General features: G+C 38.4%; 1 protein-coding gene across 2 annotated transcripts in view; it reads right to left on the reverse strand.

Moving 5' to 3' along the window:
- Window positions 1-18,933, reverse strand: part of INPP4B (inositol polyphosphate-4-phosphatase type II B) — a 223,250-nt gene that overhangs the window by 37,770 nt on the left and 166,547 nt on the right. For both annotated transcript variants that reach the window (XM_083366960.1, XM_083366961.1), the window contains 3 exons: window positions 16,937-17,060; window positions 14,945-15,062; window positions 2,415-2,555 (listed from right to left, as the gene is read on the reverse strand). In XM_083366960.1, coding sequence (XP_083223086.1) covers window positions 2,415-2,555; window positions 14,945-15,062; window positions 16,937-17,060 — 383 coding nt within the window. The remainder of the gene's footprint in view (window positions 1-2,414; window positions 2,556-14,944; window positions 15,063-16,936; window positions 17,061-18,933) is intronic.

The following is an 18,933-nucleotide window of genomic DNA, read 5'->3' on the forward strand; positions in this document are numbered from 1 at the left end:
TTAGTCTGACTGTATCATTATTTTTTCCTGCCCAATACCAATAACAAATATTCTAAACAAGAGATCAGACAGTTAAGCACATTACTGATTTTTAATTTAAAATAATTTCATTATTTTATACGATGGCACATCTGATGCATTACAGATAGTTTATATAGAAATATATTCTCTTGAAGTACCTAGGATTTTTTTCAGTCATTAAGGAGCTAATTGAAAATGAAGGCTTCCCTGATATTATTTATTTATTTATTGCAAAATTCTGTCTATTCCTAGCCATCTTCTTTTGAATTAAGAGTGAAAGTGAGGTGGGTCAGCATGCAGTTCTAGGTACTATTCTAAGTAATTTTCTATGGAAGCATCAAATGATGGAGAAATCATTCAATTTATATCAGCTGAATCTCAATGCTGACATGGATGAAGAAGATCTTGGCTTTAAATTCTTTGGCAGAGCACAGAGTAGAGTCAGAGGATTTGACCATATCCTATAAAAGCCATTTTATGCATAGAAAAGTATTCTTTGTTTTGTTTTATCCTAATGCCTTGCCTCAAAAATGCAATCTAACCCTAACTTTATTCAGTTTTATTCTGTACTGAAAATCTTTATTTCACTATTACTATGTAGGATTGACAATTCTGATATTTATTTTCACATAGGATAATTTTTTTTCTTAGCATAGTATAACTACGTTATTCTATTATTTTCTATTATGCATCTTGATTCTCTAAAAGTATTTGAAATATTGAATTAAGCTGAACATGAACAAATACTAATTTCAGAAGTATTAAAATTTTTATAATATGTGCACTTAATAAATGTCTAGATAGCTAAAATCATTTTAATTGGATCAACCTAATCCATCATAGGTCTATTGTATAGACATTATTAATGGTTATTTCTTCTAATGTTCACTATGAGCACAGGGGGAGGCTCAGCTAATCTCAATGTACACATGTTGTACTTTGACAATAAAGGTTTATTATTTATTGTCAATATAATAATAGAACATACCTTATGTGCAATTTTTATTTGTCCACTCAATCAAGAGCTTAGAATCATGCTTTTTGGCTCTGTCCTGCTCTGGAATAGCTTCTCATCAGAAATTTGGATGACTAAATACCTGTGGATCTTTAAAAATTGCTAAGCCTTGGCTTTGTTACCAAATTTTGGGGGAAAGGCTGTTACAATTCTCCCTCTGAATGAATAAGTGTTGATTTTTTTAAAAAAAAATTGTTTGATTTCTGGTGGTATTATATGTATCTTAACAGTTTATAGTATTTTTGGTTTAAATTTTTGATTATAAAGTATTTGTTTTAACTATAAGCGTGGAATGGCAAGTTATACCATACAGAAGAAGTTAATTGGAATGGCCTACAAGCTCTCTATATTTATTTTTTATTTTTTTTAATCCCATTTATATCCCGCCCTTCTCCGAAGACTCAGGGCGGCTTACAATTTAAGCACAAAACAATGTGCTTAGCAATAGCCTTCATTCTATGTATATGCCTGCTTATTAGGGCTTTTGCCCCCCCCCCAAGCGGCATTATTACAAAGTCAGCTTATTGCCCCCAACAATCTGGGTCCTCATTTTACCTACCTCGGAAGGATGGAAGGCTGAGTCAACCTTGAGCCTGGCGGGACTCGAACCTGCACTAATTGCAGGCAGCTGGTGTTACTTAAGGAGGCATTAGCCCACTGCTCCACCAAGGCTCCTTAGCTGAAGATGTCAACATTTATTTGGAACTAAAAATTGGAAAATCTGTTCAGATACACCGTAGCTGACTAACCAGTTTCTGAGACACAAAGAAGAACTGTTAGGCCCAGACCTGCTGTTCAGAGAGAATATTAAGATGGTAATTTTTTCTCTTTCAAATGACCTTGATTACTCCAGTCATAAACATGCACCAAAGTTCCTGACAACAAGAATGTACCTTTCATAGGATGGGATGTTCTGAAAAATGAAATGGTGCCTGTACAACTATCTAGTCAGTGGTTTCCTGCTAGAGATGGATAAATATTTAGTTTGCTTTATTCAAGTTATATTTTTCCAATTGTGTATTTGTGTCACTATTTTAATGTGTTTATGAATAGAAAATCCCCAATCTGCACTCTTTGTAGCTATTTTCCAGTCTTCATTTCCTAATATATATGATTTTGTTTTTTAAATATGCATAATTTTTGAATATATATATTTTTCTGTGCATTTTTTGTGTTTCAAACTGTATAGTTCCTGTAAAAAAGAAGTGTGATCCAAGCTGCCTATAGATATGAACAGAATGAATTTATCATTTTTCCTCACTTTGCTGTATCTTCTCTAGGTGTTATAACCAATTATTTAATCATCTCATGGGATAGTAACTCTTTGGGAATTTTTTTCTGCTCCTATATAAAACAACACATAACCCTGATGATTTACCTTTCTGCAAGGGTTTGTTGTTCATTGATTCCAACATTAAAGAGGACTGGGTAGACATAGAGCAGTTTCCCATCTTTAATCTCTTGAGGAAGCAACTCAAACATCTTTTCTGGAAGCTTTATTTCTATTACATAATTGTCCCTATGAAAACAAAAAGACAAAACTAAATTTAAGTTGTTTCACTCTTTAAAAATAACTGTATTTTCAGTCTGGTTTACTCCTAGGCTGGTAGACAACAAAATCTATATTTAAAAATGGGATGTTTTCATAAAAGAAGAATCTTTTTCAATTAAAAAAGCATATTTGTAAAATCCACCAGGTCTCTCAGAATCCCTCAGGGAGAAATCCAGAAGAGTTGGAAGTTGCAATGTTGATTATACTGACATTTTTAATAATTTCAATAGAGAAATTTGCAATGGAGTATCTGTTATTTCTTATGCAGACAGAAAAGAGCTTTGAGATAGAACATTTATAGTTAATAATCTTAAAGGCGACAAATTAAAAACAGAACATACAAACATCCAATACAGAAGAACTAAAGCCTAGCCCAGCTTATTCTTATCCAAATCATTTCATTTTTAGATGGACTCATCTACTGCTCAGGCCCAATTCTCAGGCAAAAGCTAAGTTTTGAGGGATTTGCAAAATCCAAAAGGATCAGGGCTATTCTTAACTTGGAGGAAATGCTTTTCCAAGCAGACCAGTATGTTTTTTTCCACTTAATGACTTTTACTGTTTCATCAATGTCTACAATACAAAGAAAAATAAAAATAGGAAATTAAGGGAGGAAAAAGAGAGGGGGAAAGAAAATATGAGAGATACAAAGGAAGAAAGAAAAAAAGTGTTGACTTCTGACTCTTTTTAGCACAGTACAAGATAACAACATTCCAGCATCAACTTTTTACTTTTACACATTAATATATAACTAGTCCTTTCTATAACAACAAATCTACATACTTGGCAAAACCAAAGTCAAGGTTTCATTTTTTTCCTACTCTCAGTCCTGAGATGGCCTCTAGATAGAAAAGCAGCAAGACTCCCAACTGATCCCGCAAACCAATCTCAGAAAAAGTCTCACTTCCAGAAGCTTGGAGAGAGTAGCCGGCAAAGGGTAATAGAAATTCCTGAACAACAACTGCCACTTCGCCTCGGTTGGTACCAGCAGGACACATTTTTGGTTATGTCATATGTATTGCTCATTTTACAAGCCTTTTTAAATGCTAACTATTTCACATATTCTTTATTAAACTCAATCAGAATTAATCACAACCATATATTTCTATATATTTGATGTTGCAGTTCCTTCCATAAACAATAATAAATATTTTAATATTCGGAACATATTTGCCTAAAACACCAGTGATCCTTCTGAAACTGACCATCTACAATCTTTTTCTTTCTTTAGGACATCAGGGTTGAGAATAAGGTATCAGAAGCAGATGCAGCATTTAAAAGTGGAATAGATAAAAGAAAATAGTGACAAAAAAGAAAACTTGGCAATATATCAAGTGTTCACAAACATTTGACCATTTTCTTAATGCTTTATTGAATATGAATCTTTCCAAAGCCGGATTATTTTCTTGACAACCCCTCACAAATAAAGATCCATAATTCTTTATGCTCTATATTTATTTATTGGTTAGATTTAACAATTAACTATTAATAAATATAGAAAATGCTTATTTGTTAGATTCTAAAGATAGACACCAGAAGAAAATGTACCACTTTATATATAGTATTGTTGTACAGGCATGCTAACTCTTTTGTAGATTTCATATCAAAATGTAATTATAGGGAAAATCCAAACTGTAAACATTTGTGTTTTAGAGAATGTCACATCAAGGAGACAACAATAAAGCTATTAGAACTTTACTGAAGTGTCTAGAATAATTATTTCCAGACTGTTAATAGTTCCATATTGCAAAGAAAGCTTCCTGTTACATACAAGACAGCTTGGTTTCTCTAATGAATGAGGAGAGAGAAATGGGTAGTGCAATCTTATTGGCACTTCTGAATCTCTTGCCAGCTTTTGATACCATTCGACATGATAACTTTCAGGAGCACTTAAGGGAGCTTGTTATGTATTGGGCTTAATTGGAACACCACATGGTAAGCTGGAGCTAACTAACGGCTCCCAGCAACTCAGACACCCCATCTCCAGTGCTGGTATTGGCTGCCCCTAGGCGGCAATGGGTTGCTCTAAACCTATTGGCTGCCGCCTAGGGGCCAGGCTATAAATTGCTGCAGGCTGCAGCTCAGTTCTTCAGTTCAGATCCTGCAAGCAAATAAACATGACCATTGCTGAACTCACTCGCCTTGTCTTCATTCCTGCACAATGAACTCACTACACAACACTGGCGATGAGGGTGGGATCCTGCTTCTCCGAAGGAGCTGAAAGTCATTAGGGGAAGAGGCAGCGCATGCCTGGAGGGAAAGCATTCCCCCCCTATGGTCGGCTAGCCAGACACGCTAGCGACCAAGCGCTCAGTGGAACAGTCCCTGAGCAACAGAAGAGCAGGATCAGAAGACGCAGGAACCAGCTGCGAAGACAAGAAGAATGCCCAAAGTCGGAAGGCTGTGAGAGTTTGATATCAAGCGACCAGAAGGATGGCCATCGTACCTGTCCTAGGTCAAAAACTACTTTCGGGCAAACCAGGTTGCAGAGTATGGACTGAAGGCCGCCATGCTGCTCTGTGTGTCCAGCTCGATCTGGCTGAAAACCTGTTCGCACCAACGCCGCTGGAATCAGTCTCCTACGCTCATCTAAAGAAGAAGCTCGGAGAACATTTCCAACCGAAGATGTCGGTGATTGCTTGGTGCTATGCCTTCGAGCAATGAATGCAGCAGCCCAGTGAGACCGCATCGGAGTACATCATGGCCTTGAGGCATACCGCACGCCTGTGTAAATTTTAGACGTTGAAGAGTGACTTTAAGACCGGCTCGTCTGCGGCCTACGAAATCAAGAGCTGCAGCAAAAACTTTTTGCTAGAGCAAACCTGTTGTTCACTGAAGCCCATGACGAAGTCATGGCAGACGAAGCCGCCGGGGGAGCCATCCAAACAATCTGGCCTGCCAAAACAACACATCGCGAAGTAGCCGTCCACCATGAGGACGCCGAACCCACTGAGGAATCAGAAGAAGAAGATGCCGAAGTCGACAAGCTGCACAGACAGCCCGACACACAGCACCGTAGCAGCAAGCAACAAGAGACTCCTTACAAGGCAGATCTCTTACCTAGATGTACAGGTTATGGTAGTCGCCACCAACGCGCGGACTGCAGGTTCTGGTCAGCCACGTGCCGGGCCTGTGGCAAAACCGGCCACATCGCAGCAGTAAGCAGAGCTCGCCAGAGGTACCGGCCATCGAAGCGCCAGTCGGAAGATCCGACCAGATGAGGTACCGGGGCCCCGGGGCCATTCAGTGTGGGATTTTGTGCAAGCCGAAGTGTCTGTCATACCGGAGCCTGACGCCCCCTCAGACACATATTTAAACTTCAGGAGGAGCTACAGGGCGTCCCCTGTAAAATGGAGTTGGACACAGGCTCAGCCGTTTCCATCATTTCTCTGGACACATTTAATTTCGTGTGCAGCTGCAGTAGAAAATGGGCCAAGCTAAGGCCCTCCGACATAATTTTAACAGATTTTCAAAACGCTAAAGTCACAGTCAAGGGTGAAGCTACCTTGGCCGTTAAATTTAAAGGATTTTATGGGCACCTGGATGTCGTAGTAGTAGGGGGCCAGAGAACGCGTCTAATAGGACTCAATTGGTTTGATGCATTAGGCATCCAAGTAACCGATATCAACCGGACACAAGTCACAAGTCTAGCATCAGTTTGCGAGGACTTCACAGATGTATTTGATTCAGCCCTAGGAACTTACACAGGCCCGCCTATAACATTCAAGCTAGACCCCAACGTGGGCCCCATTAGAATTAAGCCTAGAAGGGTTCCCTTTGCCCTCAAACATAAAATTGACACAGAAATAGACAAACTTGTAGAACAGGGCGTTTTGCAACCAGTAGATGCTGGGGAGTGGGAAACTCCTATAGTAACAACACTTAAGGCCAACAGAGAAATTAGAATATGCGCAGACTACAAATGCACAATTAACAAGGCCCTTAAGCAACACGCATACCCTGTCCCAGTGGTGAGCCACATCTTGGCATCTTTGCAAGGGGGCACCATTTTCGCAAAGTTAGACTTGGCACAGGCCTATCAGCAACTGCCGGTTGATGAGGCCACAGCCGTAGCTCAGAGGATCGTGACTCACAGGGGGGGCTTTCAAAGTGAAGCGATTGAAATTTGGGGTTAGTGTTGCATCAGGCATTTTTCAGGGAATCATGAAACGCACGCTTAAAGGCATCCCGGGTGTTTGCCCTTATTTTGATGATGTGCTTATTGCTGGAGAATCCACAGAGGTGTTAGCTAGCAGGCTCAGAGCCGTCCTACAGAGGCTGCATGAAGCAGGCCTCAAATTAAAGAAGAGTAAATGTAGTATTGGGGTTTCTTCAACGAAATTTTTGGGGTTTCTCATTGATGCTAACGGCATTCACCCAGCTGAATCCAAAGTGAAGGCCATTCAAATGGCACCTAGCCCTAAATCAAAAGGAGAGCTACAAGCATTCTTGGGCCTCCTCAACTTCTACCATGCATTCCTGCCTAAAAAGGCCACATTGGCAGAGCCCCTTCACAGGCTCTTAGATAAAAAAGTTTCATGGAAATGGACCAGCATTCATGAAAAAAGTTTCCAAGACCAAAAGGCACTTTTGTCGGTTAAATCTCGTGTCACTCATTTTAGGGAGTCTAAACCGGTCTGTTTAGCATGTGATGCATCCCCTTATGGGGTGGGGGCGGTCTTGAGTCATTTAGAGAAGGATGGAACATACGGTAAGTTCCTATTGCATTTTATTCAGGGACACTGTCTTCTGCTGAGCGTAATTACGCTCAAATTGACAAAGAGGCCTTAGCCATTGTAGCAGGAGTTAAAAAATTCCATGACTACTTATATGGCAGGGACTTCACAGTCTTCACAGACCACAAACCACTACTGGGACTCTTTACAACAGACAAACAAACACCCCACATACTTTCCCCAAGAATGTTGAGATGGTCTATTTTTCTATCAGCCTACACGTTTAAGCTGGTTCACTAACCCAGCAAAGAAATGGGCCATGCTGATGGCCTAAGCAGACTCCCACTGCCACTAATTGAACCAGATCCGGCCCCAGCGGCCAGAATTCTGTCCATTCAGGACTTGCCAAAATTTCCCCTCCACGCAGGGGACATAGCTGCAGAAACAGCAGCTATGACACTAAGACACTAAGTAGAGTGCTTTCATGGGTGCACACAGGGTGGTTGGATAAAAGCCCAGGCTCTGAATTCCAGAGTTACTTTGCAAGGAGACATGAGCTATCAGCTCACAAGGGTTGTCTCCTATGGGGCAACAGGGTCATAGTTCCCACTTCACTGAGAGATAGAGTTTTACAGTCACTGCACGAAGACCATCCAGGTATTGTCCGTATGAAAGCTTTAGCTAGAAGCTACCTAGGGTGGCCAGGTTTAGACAAAGCCATTGAGGCACAAGTGTATGGATGTTATACATGCCAGCAATCAAGGCCTGAAATGCCGCACGCTCCAGTTCACAGGTGGGAGCAAACGCACACTCCCTGGTGTAGAATTCACATAGATTTTGCTGGGCCCTTTCAGGGACAGCTCTTCCTTATAGTGGTAGATAGCCACTCCAAATGGCTTGAAGTAATTCCAGTTGCAAATATGACTACTGCTAGGACCATCCAGGTGCTTAGAAAACTCTTTGCCACACATGGGTTGCCAGATGTCTTAGTATCAGATGATGGGGCCCAATTCACTGCTGCTGAATTTCAGGCTTTCCTGAGAGCAAATCTCATCAGACACGCAACGTCTGCCCCATTTCATCCGTCCAGTAACTGTCAAGCTGAACGTATGGTAAGGACCACAAAGGAGTCACTAAAACGCATAGTGACTGTGGACTGGCATCACAGATTGGCAGATTTTTTACTTTGCCAGCATTCCACGCCCTGCACTGTTACTGGAAAAAGCCCAGCAGAACTATATTGGGGGAGACGCCTGATCACGAAACTGGACAGGTTGCATCCAGATAGAGTGGCAGCAGAAGCCTCTCGACCAAAACCCCCAAGGGGGCTGTAAGTGGGTGATGGGGTGTGGGCTAGAAACTATGGGCATGGGAATTTGTGGGTTCCTGGAAAAATTACTAAATCATCTGGTCCCCTCTCTTACGAAGTGGGGCTGGAGGGAGGGTGAGTTGTCAGATGCCACGTTGATCAACTCAGAAAGCAGTTTCCAGAATGGCCACTAAGTGAGGACTGCATCCTAAGTCCCTCCCAAGGGTTCCAAACTGACAACCGGACCAGCCCATGCATAGACTCTGAAGACTTTCACTACACAAGCAATGAGGAGTTGGCCGTAGAGGGGGGGTAGTCTGGAAGTGCAACATGGGTCCCCTGATGGAGCAAGCCAACCTGACTTTCACAACCGCTGTGCCAACTCTGCTGAACAATCTGACTCTGGGGTGGGCCAACCTGGAGAGGCCAGGCAGAGAACACCAAATCCTTCTGGCTCAGGTGCATCAAAGGACACTGGTCTGCCTGGCCCGGTGGGTAAGCTGATAGACCAGAAAGTGACTGAACCCCTGAGGCGTTCCACAAGGGCAAGCAATCCTCCTGCTTATTTAGCAGATTATATAGTAAAATAAAGGAACTATAATGTTGTATGTACTTGTGATAATTGTTGACTATGAGACTGTACTAAAACAATGATGGAGCTATAATGTTGTTAACTATCTTATTGTACTGTATTGGGCTTAATTGTAACACCACATGGTAAGCTGGAGGTAGCTAACGGCTCCCAGCAACTCAGACACCCCGTCTCCAGTGCTGCTATTGGCTGCCCCTAGGTGGCAATGGGTTACTTTAAACCTATTGGCTGCTGCCTAGGGGCCAGGCTATAAATTGCTGCAGGGTGCAGCTCAGTTCCTCAGTTCAGATCCTGCAAACAAATAAACATGACCATTGCTGAACTCACTCGCCTCGTCTTCATTCCTGCGCAATGAACTCACTACACAACAGAGCTGTAGTTTGGAATCACTGTTTTACTTATATTGCTTCACTCATTTTGTCATTAACACCCTTACTCTTCACTTTGTCATTAATAACCTTATGTTACTTAGCCATATTTCCCCTTTCTTGTGAACTTGGACAATTCTAGAACCTCTGAATGTCTTCAAATTATAGAGAGTGGATATGGAGGAATAAGCTAACTATTAGTGTCAACAAAATAGAATTGTTTCAGTCCAAAGAATGAATTTCAGGGTTTGGAAGATTTGCAGCCTGTTTTAACAAACAGATTTGCAGTCTATGTGACTTTGTGGATTCAACATTGTACAGCGTAGTGTATAGCCCCAAAATATCTGCAGCAAGATTGGGTGATTTTGGTAATAAATCAAGGATATCCCTACTTAGAGACAAAATACTTGGCTTGGTGACTTTATATGGTAATTGTATTATCATAAAATGCTCTGTGGATCAATCCTTGAAGATAGTCCAAACATTGTTCAGAATGAGGCAGCATTTGTAACTGATAATGTTTTCAGAGATTCAACATAACCAGTATTGAAACAGCTTCACTAATTGCTGGTTGCTGGACCTAATTTAAGAAATTCACATAATAAAACCTTTCCTTGCTTAGCTCCAAGCTATTTATAGGATCATCTACTCCTGCATATTCATTTTGTACTCTTAGATTGTAAATGAGGTGCCTGCTGGATGTGTTTGACATTACCAATTAACTTTGCTTTTCCCGTGATACATTCCATGTTGTTGAACTCAGTATAGATTATGCCTTGTTACATTTTAAAAGGGACTACATCTATATTTATTAACTCAGCTCTTTTAACAATTTACTTTTTGAATATTATTTTTTGGTATTTAAGATTTCTTGTTTTTATTATTATTGGCTTATTATGTTTTTGTAAGCTACCTACTGCAGACCCATTAAAGGAATGGGTACCATATAAGCGTTTTAAATAAAAAGGAGTAAAGGTCACAAATGATTTTGAAAAGGGATAGCTGAGGGTTCATACTATATCATATATCAAAATATTTTCTACCTATTGCCTGAATTAACAGCCTAGTATTATCAATCCCCTGATAGTTCCATAAATCCAGCCTGAAGGCTCCAAGCCAACAAAGCAATTAATGTTTTAGTATCCACATTTATAAAACAAATTGGTCTGTAATTCAGAACCCTTATCAGGCTTAGAAAAAAATATTAGATAAGCTCAGTAAATAAATAAGTTAAGTTAAAAATGCCTCTAATAAAATATAAAAATATTATATAGTGCTTCTACTAATCACTGGAGCTACCATCACATTGTTTAGAGTACTGTTAGTCCTCGACCAACAACCACAATCGATCCCGAAATTTTGGTCCCTAAGCAAGATGAAATTGTTAAGTGAATTTTGCCCCATTTTTGATCTTTCTTGCCAGTCGTTAAGTGAATCACTTCAGTTATTAAATTAGTAACATGGCTGTTAAGTGAATCTGGCTTTCTCATTGACTTTGCTTGTCAGAAAATTGCAAAAGCTGATCACATGACCCCTGGACATTACAACTATCATAAATGCATGCCAGTTGCCAAGCGTCCAAATTTTGATCACATAATTATGGGGCATTGCAATGATTATAAGTGTGGTAAATGGTCATAAGTCATTATTTCAGTTCATTGTAACTTTGAATGGTCATTAAATGAATGACTATAAGTCAAGGATTGTATGCAGAATCAAATATAGTGAGATGAAAAACTAAAAGTGAAAATTATGAGAAAAAAGGTTGCTCCCTCCTACAAACTTAGAAAAGGTAAAATGTAGGTGCCAAGGGAATAATTATTGTTAAAATCCTTGTTTCTAAAAAAAAATCAAATATAGAAAAAGAATTCTGTTGTATGTCTGCAAAATACTATAATAAACAGAAAGATATCCAGCACTATAAAAAGCACAAGGTTGCAATGTGTCTACACTCTATAAATAATTTAGAAAAACATTTTAGGGATGTATTAGCATATGTATGAGCTAGTGTCCATTTATAGAACACAGGAAAGAAATTATAAACAAATGTATAAACAAACATGTTTACTTCCTTGAGGGCACCTAGAGCCCAGTGCAGTAATATATTTTATATAACTTCAGAAACTGAAACGAGTTTCAAATTATTTTGAATACAAAGAAGACAATAGAAAAATGAAGTCAGTATTTCAAATTTCTCTTTACTTGCCAAGAAACCAGACCTTGAAAACACTCAGATTACTGATTTTAAAGTCCCACTTTCTCATAAAAGCACTTTGATTATTTTCATTTGAAAATCTAAGAAATCATCAGATGGTCTGTAAATTATAGGCTCCAGAACTAGGCAGTGATAATGGGATTTTTAAATACTATTTCCTATTAGTACTGATCAGATCATCTGGTAATATCTAGTATCAGATTTTTTTTATGACTGCGATTAATTAATTTTTATTTTTTTGCAGAAATTCCAGGACACTCAGAATTTCCTAATTTGAATTATGAATACAATTGCAACACTTATTGCAGCCAGTAAAAGTATAATTTTTCTGCCATCGCTTTATAGATGCACCAATACAGTTCATCTGTTATCCAGTGTTTGTGTAAACAAAGAAACTTTAATTGTAAAAATTTGGCAATTTCAAGGTTGTAAGAAGTTCCTCATTATTATTATTTTCATTATTATTATACTCTACTTCACCAAACATATTTTCCACATACAGTAGGAAACAGAAATTGAAGGCAAGGAAGGAAAGAAACATAAACTTAAAACCAAAAAAAAAAGCCAAAAGTCTTTTCTCTCCCTACATCTTTTCAGCATTAACTTATGTTTATTTCCCTGCCTCTTTCCATAGGAAGTATGTGGTAGCATCTACAGTAGAGGTGCCCAACCTTTTGGACACCAGGGACCAGTTCTGTGGAGAAAGGTTTTTCCACAGACCGGTTTTGTGTACTGCCTGCATCCCACGGATGGGGTTTCACTTGTTTGGGCAGACCACTTGCTGGCATGATGCGGCCCGGTACTGGCCCACAGACCAGAAATTGGGGAGCCCCGATCCACAGTATTATAGTTATCTTTAAACATTTAAATTCTGCTAGATTTGGATCTGATGACCAGGAAATGAGCAGTGGTCTCTGGCTGATAGGGAAATTAAAAAAAAAAATCTCCTGAGAAGATTTGACAAACTATTTCCACAATGCTACCTAAAAAACTTTATGGACATATTCATATAGACATCAAAAGTCACACTCAGTTTGAACAAACTTTCTATCCAAACCCAGGGGGGGTTTTTTTTGGTCATAGAACACTCAGAACGGCACCTTTTTTGGATGGAACCTTGTAGGGAGGCAAGGCTGGTTGTATGACATGTGTGAGTTCCGGCACCTTTTTCTTTTACAAAAAAAGCACTGTCCAAACCTATTCAGCTGTAAGTATACAGCATTCTGAATGTACACTGCTTCTAATGTTCTTGTAATTCTATTTCTTTTGTACTTCTAAATGCCCTGTACTGTGTATGTGTGGAAATGGATGTGTGTTGCAAAGCAGAATTGGTTCTTTTACATCTGGAAAACATTGTGTAATGCTGAGTCAGTCTGCAAAATTGAGAGTAAGAGTAGGAGATAGAAATGAAGGGTAATGGGAAGAATGGTAATGATGGCTGTGGAAGAAAGGGGATTTGGGAAACAGTGAGGAACAGTAGCCTGCAGGGAATTCCTGGAAGCATCTGACTTTTACTTTTCCCTTAGCTTTATAGACTCCATGATCTCATGAGCAGAGAAGAGAAAAAAGGGCATTATGATATAAAGACGGCTATACTGAATGAATGAATGAAAGAAATTATCTTGCATAAATTGCAAAATGCACTGAGATCCAAAGTGGAGAGATAAAGAGACAGAAGTATAGCATGTACTTGGGAGGAAAGAAAGTGGAAATTTCTTAACCCGGAGCTGTGTTTTTCTTTTCCTTTCTGCTTATGCACTGGAGGACTGCTGCTTTGATCAAGAGCCTAATTTAGGTTTTATTTTATAGTTTGGCATGCCATGGTTTCACCAGTGTCCAGCTATGACCAGTACCATTTTCTCAAGATGGAATGCTGGCTAGATACTCGCATTATGATTTTTAGGCCTACGTCTTGTGCAAACAAAGCTTCAGCCCTGTGAGAACTCAATTTAGTCTCTGTGGAAAAGCCATGTATGAGAATAAGTTCTAGTAGTAATCTGTGTTGTGAGGCAGCAAGCTTCCACATGCAGAGTCCTGCATGGGTTGTGCATGCAAAGCTAAATTGCTGCCAGAACATGTTCCTGCTGGGATTGAGTTCTAGCAGGACTCTAACTTATGTACAGGGAATATAAATGGGAGAGGAAACTCCCGTAATGCTGAACTGATAGCTACCTCATTCACTGGAACAAAGGGAAATAGCTCATTAATTCTATTCATGGAGGGAATCACAAAAAAATCATATATCATTTTAAAAGGTTGTGGCACTGTAGAGTTTGGGAACTCTGTAATATTTAATTGTACTGATGAAATTCTTGCTAGCTACACTTACAGGAATTGAAATGGGATAGACTGGGATGCAAGACAGTTATGGCTTCCTCAGAAGCAGAACATTTTTAAAAATTAATGAGACTCCACTAACAGAAGGTACCTTGGCACAATTTTTGTGGCAATACTATTTTTCCACACCATGAGATATTTCTTAACAGAAACTTTCTGCGCAACATTTTGTACCCTGAGTTGGTAATGATGATAAGCTTATTAAGAACTCTGCTTCTACTTGGCAAATGTGCCTAAAACAATGTCTTGCATAGTGTTTCTTCCTTTGCCATAGAGTCTGAAAATGCAGGAAATTTATTTCTGGCATGCTGTCATATTTTAATTTAGACATTATAGCAACAATATCTCATAAGTTAGGCCCAACAGAAGATTAAGATTAGAAAAATACAGGTAGTCCTCGAGATGTGACTGTAATGGAGCTTGTCCATTACAATCGCATGCCGCAATGGCCATTAAGTAACCTAACAACCCCCCCCCCAGTTTGTGGAGGCTCTGTTTTTTAAGGATCCATCCCTTTGTTGGTGGAGTTTAAGTACTACTTGCTAGGAGAATAGCACAAAGTTGCCATGAAGTCGGCAGCCACTACAAGAAAACTAAGCTGGCCCTCAAATTGCATTGACTGGACTCTGCTGAATTTTTGCATACAAAAATAAAGACACCTATTCTCCCCTCTCCCATTTTTGACAATATAAAATTACACAATTAAAATCAAAGGAGTTTTTCTCCTTAATGAGACCTGCAATTTCCTTAAAAGGTGTTCATTCTGATTTCTATCTCTTTCTTAAACATCACATAACTTCCCTTTCAATTTTTTTTTGCACATCAAATTAACTTTTTTTAAAGAACAGAGAATATGTACCGTCTTCCAGTTATAACAGGCAGTAGGTCATCTGATTTAGTTTCAGTTATTTTAAACATGACTTTTTGCAAGTCTGATATTCCCACAGCCATATCTTCTAGCATCCCAATTTCATCACCTATAATGAAAAAATAATTTTAAATAAAAAACAAAATATACATGACTAGCAACTCTATGTATTACCATGTATTTACAAAAAGCGGTAAAGTTCTTCCCCTTAATTTTTTGCTTATTATGGTTTTCTTTATTTGCACATTAACAACAGGTCTCTAGATATTTATTATATTTTACAACTTCTATTTATATTTCTACTTCCCCACATGCTAGCTATATATTTGGGACATTTATTCACAAAAACAGATGCAAACCTAAATCTAGGTTGATATATTGCACCAAGCCATAAATAAGGTTTGTTTAATTTGGCATGTATGTTATGTGAACCCACTATGAGCACATTTTGTGAATAAATTCATCTTTTTCCTCATTATTGCATAAAAGACACCATTCAGGGTTTTAGGATATTACTATATACAACAAGGTAAAATTATATAGCTGCAGTTCTTTTGCTGATGCTGGCTTTCATTTGCATCAAGTTCTTTCCAACAATCTAGGAGACTGTAACACATTGGCAGATCCAAGTAATGGGGCCTTTTGTAATTGACAGATGGAAATTTTGTTTATTCTGATTTGTTACACAGTTAGCCAGATGTTTAGACTGGATTTGGTATTTTTGTCCACCTATTGCATTCTTCCTAAGGACCTGGGATTGACAGATATTGTTTGATGATGTTAAAGGCATCGTCGCAGAATGTAAGCTGTTCCAAGAAAAGTTGATTTTTGCAGTTTTGTCAATACCAAGTGGTGCTCCAGATTAGGCCCAAGGAGCCCTTTATTATTGGTAGTATATTTGCTTTCTTTTGCCACAGCCATGCTACTTCTATTTGCAAGTCTTTATATTTTGCGATTTTCTCCATTTCTTTCTCTTCTCTTCTGCTCTCCCCAGGTATTGCAATGTCCACTATCTAGACTTTTTTAAACCTTATTTATCAATCACTGTTAAGTGGTGCTGTGTAGCAGATGCTTGTCTATTTGAATTCTAAAGTTCCAGAGCACAGCTCCTTCCTTTTCTATTACTTCATCTATTTTGTCGTCTCACCAGTTCTTGCTTACAAGCAAATAGCATTTCTTGCAGATATTTCAATGCACCATTATTGCTACTTTATCATTCCTTTGTTTAGAATCAGCCTATGGGCTCTTTTTCAGAAGCCAGTTTGGTCTCTTTGGTATTCAATAAATCTTCATGGTGTACTAGATTCAGTGCATCTTCACTCTTTGTTAGATATTCTTCCAATGCACTTTTTTTCTTCTTGAACTGTCTGGTTTAATTGCAACATTCCCCATCCACCTGTTCCTTGGTAAATAGAGTCTCAACATTGTTGTATGGATAAAGGACATGATTCGTTGTCATTATTTTTCTGGTCTTTCTATCCATGGTTTCGAGATCAGCTTGAGTCCAATCCATTATTCCAGTTGTATATCTAATGACTGGGATTGCTCAGGTATTCATTGCTTTGATAGATTTCCACCACTGAGTTTGTACTTTAAGATCTTCTTCCCTCTTTTGATGAGTTCCCTATCAACCTTCTTGACTTCAGTATGCTTGATGTCTAAAGCATAGTTAAGTATTACTAATGATCTGGTTGTAGAGGAAGGAAGAAAACCAACACAACATCATATCACTGACCCCCATTCCCAGAGCCATCTCAGAAGAATATCAAGATTGTTGATATCAAAAGCCACTGAGAAGTCAAGAATGATGGATGTACTACCTCCAACCTGCTACCAACATTCATGCAAAGAGCCACAGCCAAGTCAATGGTCAGGTAAGAGAAATCTGAGTCCTAAGCAGAAATGTAATTTTAGAAAAAAATCTCAGACTTGACCCGTCATAAATGTCTTATGGATAGTGTCTTACCTGAGGTGGATACTTACTATATGTACTGAGAAGTCCTTCATACTGAACAATTAGGCCCACTGTATGAAGTTGCTGGAGGAAGCCTTGATCACATAAACTGGAATGTAACTTGATGATAAATCCACAGACCAATCCAGCAAGCTAGTTTAATGAAAATAACCACACAAATAAATATATTAATTGCTTTAGTCAAAAGTTATAACAACAACAACAACAACTATATAAGTCAAACAGAACCACGGGCTCAGCATATGCTTGCCATACAAATTAGTCTTGAAAGTATATGGCAAGAAAGAGGGTAAGTACTTGGATTTTTATTAATCATAAGCTGTTATCTTCCTGATGTTCACATTCAAAATCATGTCCAGAAATTGCAAATGCAGTTTTATCTTTAACCATAGAAATTCACTGGGTAACTTTGGGTTAATAATTTCCACCAGAAGTAGCACAGGTTTGTTATTTGAGGAGTGTTGATGAAGATGGCAGAGAAAAGAGTGCTATGTATGCCAACTGGAACTTTTGGAAAAGGGGCTAAAGTCTAAAAACATATTTCCATCAGGTCATATTAATATGGCTAATGAGGCTTATAATAGTTACAATCCAGAGCTTCAGAAGGGATATTAGATGCCAAATCTCATCTTAAAATGTGCATTTTATTTATTTCCTTATAAATACAATTATTTTTATGCCACTTTGATCCGATGTGTAACTTTTTGTTCTTCAACTGATAATTGAAAACCTGCACTTTTTCCAGATTAAAAAACAAAAGCTATAAAAGACACCCTATAGCAGACATAATTTAGCTTTATGTAAATTATGTATACAGATTGGACCTAGAAAGTCAAAGCAACCCTATCAATCAGCCAAGGATCCTATTTCATCATGCTGAGAGTAACATGGACCCATGGAGCAAACACAAAGGAGCTATTGCTCTAGTACTTATTTTCCTTTTCCTTCAGCTGATATTGGCTGATCTCAAAAACATTTATAATTTGGATGTCTTTAACTATGTTGGCCTTCTGAAATGCCTTGGAAAACTCCTGAGCACTGGATGAATTCATTCTTTGAATGAAATATATTTTGGTAGCCTTATTATTCTGTTTTTAAGTATGTCGTATGTTTTGTTATTGGCTGGTCTATTTTCAAGCATAAAATAAAGGAGGGATATAATTCAAACAGACCAATAAGCAAACTTCCAGAAGTTGCTGTTTGTAAGTTCAGTGGCCATAATTAAAGTAATATTGGATCTGATTAGAATATATTCTTGGCAAAAATACTACACAGATTTCTCTATCACATCAACAAGAGCTTAGCTTATGTCTACTCCTCTTTTTGTTTCACTGCTATTCTGTTGTCAAAGACTGTCAGATCTTTCAGTATCAATTTTAATACTTTCCATAGAAATTTTTTCTCATTTAAAAATAATACATTATACAACTAAATGGCTTGGGTCCGGATTATCTGAGGGAACACCTGCTGCCGACATTAACTCCCCATCGTCCTGTGCGCACCCACAAGGAGGGCCTTCTTAGGGTACCGCTGGTGAAGGATTGCCGGCGGGTGACTCCCAGAGAGAGGGCCTTCTCTGTGGGTGCACCTGCCCTTTGGAACCAACTTCCTATGGAACTTAGGACTGCCCCCGACCTCCGTTCATTCGCCGGGACCTAAAAACTTGGCTCTTTGAGCTGTCTGGCCTAGACTGAGGGGTTTTTTTATTGGGTTTTAAAGTTTTAACTTTTGGGCTTAAATTTAATTAATTGTTTTAAATTTATTTTAACTTTTGTACTGTATGGTTTTAATTGCCCTGTAAACCGCCCTGAGTCCTATGGGAATAGGGTGGTATGTAAGTCAAATAAATAAATAAGTAAGTAAGTAAGTAAGTAAGTAAGTAAGTAAATAAATAAATATTATAAAATCATTTTAAACACTTAATATTATTTTATGATCATTTTTAATATGGACCATTCAATTATAATTGAATGTAATTATTGAAGTGACTTATAATTTTTATAAT

This window comes from Vipera ursinii (genome assembly GCF_947247035.1).
Source record: "Vipera ursinii genome assembly, chromosome: 7".
NCBI lineage: Eukaryota > Metazoa > Chordata > Lepidosauria > Squamata > Viperidae > Vipera > Vipera ursinii.